Source organism: Octodon degus, unplaced genomic scaffold (assembly GCF_000260255.1).
Source record: "Octodon degus isolate 3935 unplaced genomic scaffold, OctDeg1.0 scaffold00039, whole genome shotgun sequence".
In the NCBI taxonomy this organism is placed as follows: Eukaryota; Metazoa; Chordata; class Mammalia; order Rodentia; family Octodontidae; genus Octodon; species Octodon degus.
Window position 1 is genome coordinate 11,059,183 of NW_004524615.1, and position 6,214 is coordinate 11,065,396.

Consider the following 6,214-nt stretch of genomic DNA (forward strand, 5'->3'; position numbering starts at 1 on the left):
TCTAACAGGTCTGGGTTTGGTTTAGTTACCAGGCTGCATACACACCTGTGTTTGTCCGGCACAGTGCATGGACGCCCTACTACGTGAGAAGCTGTGGCCTGTTGGCTTTAATGGCATTGTAGACAAAAAAAAAAACTGTATAAACTGCAGAGCTTGTTCCTTCTGTCCAGGTGAGCTTGATATTTCTTTGTTGGATGCCTCAAAATGTGCCAGCGGAATCAGGAGCTCAACTCCTCATGGTCCTTCGCTGCCTCAGACCCCTGCGAATATTCAAACTGGTGCCCCAGATGAGGAAAGTTGTTCGAGAACTCTTCAGTGGTTTCAAGGAAATCTTTTTGGTATGTGAGAGCTGCCATTTGCTTCTGGTTCAGCACAGTCAGACCGGGGAGCTAGGGGAATCTTGCAGGTCAAGGTCAAATGTACAGTTGTACGTGTCCCCACAGGGGATAGACACACCACCAGTGCAGCACCTTCGCCCTGGGAGGTAATATCCACTAACTTTTTCATTCTTCATCTTAATTTCTACACTGAGTTTCAGTTTCTTCATCTAAAGATTAAGGATAAAAGCTTTTAAGTACATCTTCACAAGCAGGAATAAGAATTAACGTGTGGGCTCCTCGTCCTATTCCCTGTGTCCTCTTCCACCTATGGTTTAGAATTCCTTTCTAGATACTGGAATTGTTAATATAAAATCACTTGAAAGATAGAAACACAGGTAAGCTCTACATAAGCAGCATCATTGTGCAGTAAAAAATACTTGCAAATGTGAGTCAAGGTAACAACGTTCTTTTTAGTCTGACCAACGCTTCAGGGTCTTCTAAAAGAACAAAGCTTGAAACAAAATATGAAGTAAAAGGCTCCTTGCTGGCAATCTATTACAGCAGGGTCTTGGCTCTCCTGAAGAGTGATCAAAAGCTTTTTTGTTGTTGTCATGAGTGAGTTTTGTGTGTGCATTAAAAACATGAGTTGATCTTCTTGTTTTCTAGAAACACTCCCAGTGACACATTTAGTTGTAGTCCATGGGAAGATATTCTATGCATAGATTGCAAGGTTATTAGAGACATAGAGTTGTTAATGTGTGTGTGTGTGTGTGTGTGTGTGTGTGTGTGTGTAAGAGTCCTCATTTTCTTTACCTAAAATCATAAAACTGGCCTTTCACACAGTTTTATGAAGTGAAGGAAAATAGGCTTTCTCCCCACAGCTTCTGTGTGTGACTGGATGCCTGAGGGAGATTACAAGGTGATTGTTGGGCCTTTCCCACAATGACATATCTGCATGAGTTTAGGATACTTAGTTTAGGATACTTAGGGCCCATATTTAGATTATTCAGCCTGTATGGCTAGGGCTTGATCTGGTTTTCCTCACTGCTACTTTCCTCTGTCCACACCGAAGTGTTCAGCCAGCAGAGGGAGCCTGGGCTCACTCACAGATTCGCTTCTGAGGACCGAGTTACAGGGAGTCCAGAAGCAGCGTGGCCTCCTGCTATACCCCATGCTCCCAGGAAAGCAGTGTCACTGTCCCTGCTTATGCCCATCTAATACAGACAGGATCCATTTTGAGAAAGCCAGGCACAACATAAGGATCTAAGTATTTTCCCTTCATTCCATTAAGTTAACTGAAGTGAAGGGCTGTTCTCAAAAATCAGAAAGCTCAAATCATATATTTAAAAAAAGCTTTATCGCACTTTCTCTTTTAAAATTTTATTAGTGTATGTTTGCAAGATATATTAATTACATTGATGTTTGGGTATCAGCACACTACGTGTCTCATCTTTTTATTTTTAAAGATGCAAATTTGTTTTTCCATTTGACACTTCACTAAGCCTATGCAAATAATCTATGGTGAAAACCTTGAAAGATATATCAAAAAAAAAAAAAAAAAAAAAAAAAACTACAGATTTTATATAATGTGACATAGGAGGGGTGTTTATATCACATTGTAAACTAAAACTAATGTTGAAATTTTATCGAGCAGTTTAACATTTCATCGTTTTCTTTCAGGTGTCCATTCTCTTGCTGACATTAATGCTTGTTTTTGCAAGCTTTGGAGTTCAGCTTTTTGCTGGAAAACTAGCCAAGTGTAACGACCCTAACATTATCAGAAGGGTAAGACGCTCCTGTCTGTCCTTTGAAATAAAAATTAAAGTAGTTTGCCATTCCCTGGAAAGCCTGCAGGATCAGTGGCTGCCCCGGCTGCCTCGAGAGCTCCCTGAGGCAAGCCCCAGCACTCTCTTCCCACAACCTCCTGCCCCCTTCCTTCAGGATGATGTTTTTCTTGTGGAGATTTATGATGAAAGCAAGCTTGGTGAATCCCACGCCTCCTGCTAGCCCTACTCCAATGTACTGCTGACGTCCTGGGCCTGGCCACTGAAGCCTCTAGCTGCTTCTGGCTGAGAGCCTTGGGAGCCTTCCCCTCAGGGCTTCCCTGACACCACTGCACCCCTGTTTTTTCATTAGTAAGTAGTAATAGTGCAGGTTTTAGATACATAATGCGTGCAATTCATCCTGGGGAGCTGGCTCACGTATACACAGCATCTTAATGTCTTCTACCTCCACTTTCCCTCCCCCTTCCTTCTCCCTCTACCTCTGTGTCCGTTCCCCTTTGCAAATGGTCTGTCTTCCGGCTTCCTATGATCTGTCTTTTATCTTGGTTTTTAAATCATTTGTATTTTCTTTTTTGCATGTAGAAGAAACCATGCAATATTCAAGTTTGTGTGTCTGATTTACTGCATTAAGCCCCATGATCTCAAAATGCATCCATTTTCTTCCAAATGACTGACATTTACCTTTCGTTAGGGCTGAGTAGTACTGCATCGTGTATATTGTCTTTATCCCTTCATCTGTTGCCCATCCTGCCTCTGTCATCACCTAACACTCGTATCAGCAAACAATCCCCCTTCACAAATGTACAAGAGCAAAGTGTACCTCTCAGCCCCTTTGTATTCCTTCCCCACTCTCCATATCACCCCCTTTAGAAAGCAGGGCCTTAACATTATCTCTCAGCTGCCAAGACTTCCTCTTTAGGACCCCCAAAGGAACCCAAACTTGAACACCTTCCCCACAGGATTTCTATTCCTTCAGCTTGCCCCATGAGGAGGAGATTTGGTTCGGTAACTTTTGTGGTCATACAGACTCCTTGCCTCTTGGTAAGTCCAACAGCTTGCCACGAAATGACCAGTCAGGGGCTCAGGTGCCTCGGCTTGGTGACTCTACTCTGTGCTGTGTCTTCAGGGCTGGCAGATAAGAGCTGTATCACACAGAGCCAAGGGCCAGGCCTGCAAGTGGTGCTGACAACTTCAACCCACATTTCCTTGGCAAGACCACAACCCTAGCATGCCGGAAAGAAGGCTGGCAGATGTGGTTGGGTACTGTTCCCTGGAGTAAAAATGTGCACAATTCGGTTAACAGATAATCTGTACTATGTCATCCCCTGTCCCACTCCCGTGGGATTCTTCTCTGTGTTATAAATAGATTACTGACGTCATCTAATTATTGCTGATGCTTAAACTAGCAAAACTATTTCCTCATCCTTGCAATTAAAATAAAACCTCAACTCACTTGAACTGTGCTTCTCCAAAAGGCCTGACGATGAATTATGTTCTACATACCTGGAAAATTGAAGTAATAAAGATTTTATATCATGAGTTGTTCATCCTGTAAATATTGTAAAATACAGAAAATACCTTAGTCCGTTCAAAATACATCATAAATTATATTAATACGAGGGTTTGAGGAGTACGAGTCTGAGAGAGATATTCTAGAAATTCCATGAGCCTGAGCAGATATAACAGGGAACACGGTGTGAAGGTCATGATGCTCCGAATTAGCAAATGAAGGAGCAAATACAAGGCTGGCGCATTAGTCCCCAAGCTTGGGAAAGGAACAAGAGTTGTTTTTGACTCACACTAAGTAGAAGCCAGAGATAATAACAGCATTTCGGCATGAAACCTGCAAGGCATCGCAGATGACTCAGTGTGTTCGTGATGGCCCAGGAGCGTGGCGACGTCGCATTACGTGCTCATATTCCTCCCGAGCTGACCTGAGTGTTTGTCAAGGGCACGGAGAATGGAACACAGTGAGACTTTACTTCTTTTCTGGAGCAGTGAGGTCTGTGAATTGCTCAGGAGAGAAGTCCAGGAGACAGCCGCCCTACAGAATGCGGGCATCGAGCTGCACGGGTGACACTGGCAGAGTGGAAAGTACTCTGCGTTCTTACATCCCTTCCAGTCCCCATGAAAGAGACAAGCGGAACACCTGTGAATGAAGGATGCATCAATTCTACTTCGAGCTTTGGTCCATCTTTCTAAAATGAAGAGATAGACTTGGGGTAAAGAGAAGCTAGACGCACCACCATCTGATCATTCAACTCCCGTCTAGAGGCAGGGCCTTGATTGTGAGGACAACATTTCCCATTTTGGAAAACACATTGTTTTCTCAATTTGCCCAAACACTTGCCTGCTCTGCTGCTTTTCTTAAAACATGACAGCAGACATCTCAAGATTGATATAGATAGAGGTGTGGAGTCTAGAGTTCACTCACCAAAGCCCTGTATGCAAAGCCTGGAAATGCCTTCTGACAAATGATTGTTAAATGCCAGAGGCACAACGCTAGGTGCAATGAAGTAAGTCCTGGGAAACCAATTACGTCACTATTGTTTTACAACACTTTCTGTCCAGTCAGAGTATGTGTTTCATGTTCTGGAAGCTGTAATACACAGTCAGCTGTGATAAGCAGCAGATGTAATGAGCTATCTGGTTTCAGTATGGGATATTGTGCAGCTGTGAGGTGCTGTGCTGGGGCAACAATGCAGAGGAAAGACAGAAAGTTTAAGGTGAGCCAGAACACCCCTCCTAAGCCGAGAAAGTAGATCAATGAGAGAAAGACACCAGGGTGCAAACAGGCATCTTGGTGCACATGCAGGAATCAAATAAGAAAGGGCCAGGGAGATGGTTCAGTAGAATAAGCACTTGCCCAGCAAGCGCAAGGACCTGAGTTCAATCCCTGGTTTCTGAAAAAAAAAAAAAAGAGAGAGAGAGAGAGCTTCTGCTCTCTGCATCAGAAGAGCTTCTGCATCAGAACCTTAGTCTTTTCTGGTCACCCTGTCCTCTGAAGCTATGTCCCCTCTCTGACACTTCTTGCACAGTGATATTGTTACATACATCAGCTGATTTAGGTAAAGCCTCTAACCCAGCCTCCACAAGACAGCATTACCTTCCATTTCACTCACACATGGATAAGAACAGAAAAGCAAGGCCAAAAATGTAAGTTAGGGAGAGATCCTCACATCCCCAAATGCCAGACAGTGGAGTCTGGGATTTCTTTAGTGAACTAGGAAAAGGCATTAGAGGTTTATAAGAGAAGGAGTCAGACATTTCTAAGTGATGACAAAGTACAGAGTATTATTTTTGTCACCCATATTTAACCAATGAGGAAAATAGATGTAAAAATTATCAACTAACTTATCCCCGGTCACCCACCTCACAGTGCAAAAGCTAGGAATCTGCCTGGAAGCCTGGCCTCCTGTAACTGATTTTATCCAGGACATCAGGCTGTCTTGGGCAACTGAAGGTGGGTGCTTGTGGGCTCAGAAAGACAAATACAAGGGGCAGAAAGGCTAGATCCGTCATGGTGCCTCTATATGATTCCACAGCAGGACCCTTTAAAATAATATTGCTGGTGAGTAGGAATGGTTAAAAAAAATGGTTGCAATATACTCTTAACTTTAAAAAGCAGAGAAAGTTAAAAATTCTATGACCTCATATATGTGCAGGGAAAAAAACCTAAAAGATATATACCAAACTATGAGTTGCATTTATCTCAGGATCATTATAGGTAAATTTCCCTTCCTCTAATTTGTCATGCTTTATATAAAAATACATTATTTGTGTCAAAAGCATTTTATTTCAAATAATTCTACTGGGAACCCTGAAGGAGGAAGTGGTGTCATTAACTAAATTAAAATGAAGCCATGAGCCATGAGGTGTAGGGAATGAAAGACAGCTGTTGGTGCTGATAGCTGATGGCTTGCAGTCCATGGACAGAATTGGGAAAGTCACAGTTGGGTATGGTGGCATGGACCTGTAGTCCCACCATGCTGGGAGGCTGAGGCAGGAACATCATATGTCTGGTCTGGGTGGTTTAGTGGTTTAGTAAGGCCCTGTGTTTTTCAGAAGGAAGGAAGGAAGGAAGGAAGGAAGGAAGGAAGGAAGGAAGGA

The 6,214-nt window shown here is 43.1% G+C and overlaps 1 protein-coding gene across 1 annotated transcript in view; it reads left to right on the plus strand.

Annotated features, from left to right (window-relative positions):
- Nalcn (sodium leak channel, non-selective) overlaps window positions 1-6,214 on the plus strand; it is a 357,549-nt gene that overhangs the window by 313,374 nt on the left and 37,961 nt on the right. Inside the window, exons 24-25 of the mRNA XM_012514741.1 lie at window positions 171-338; window positions 2,001-2,105. Of these exons, the coding sequence (XP_012370195.1) occupies window positions 171-338; window positions 2,001-2,105 (273 nt within the window). The remainder of the gene's footprint in view (window positions 1-170; window positions 339-2,000; window positions 2,106-6,214) is intronic.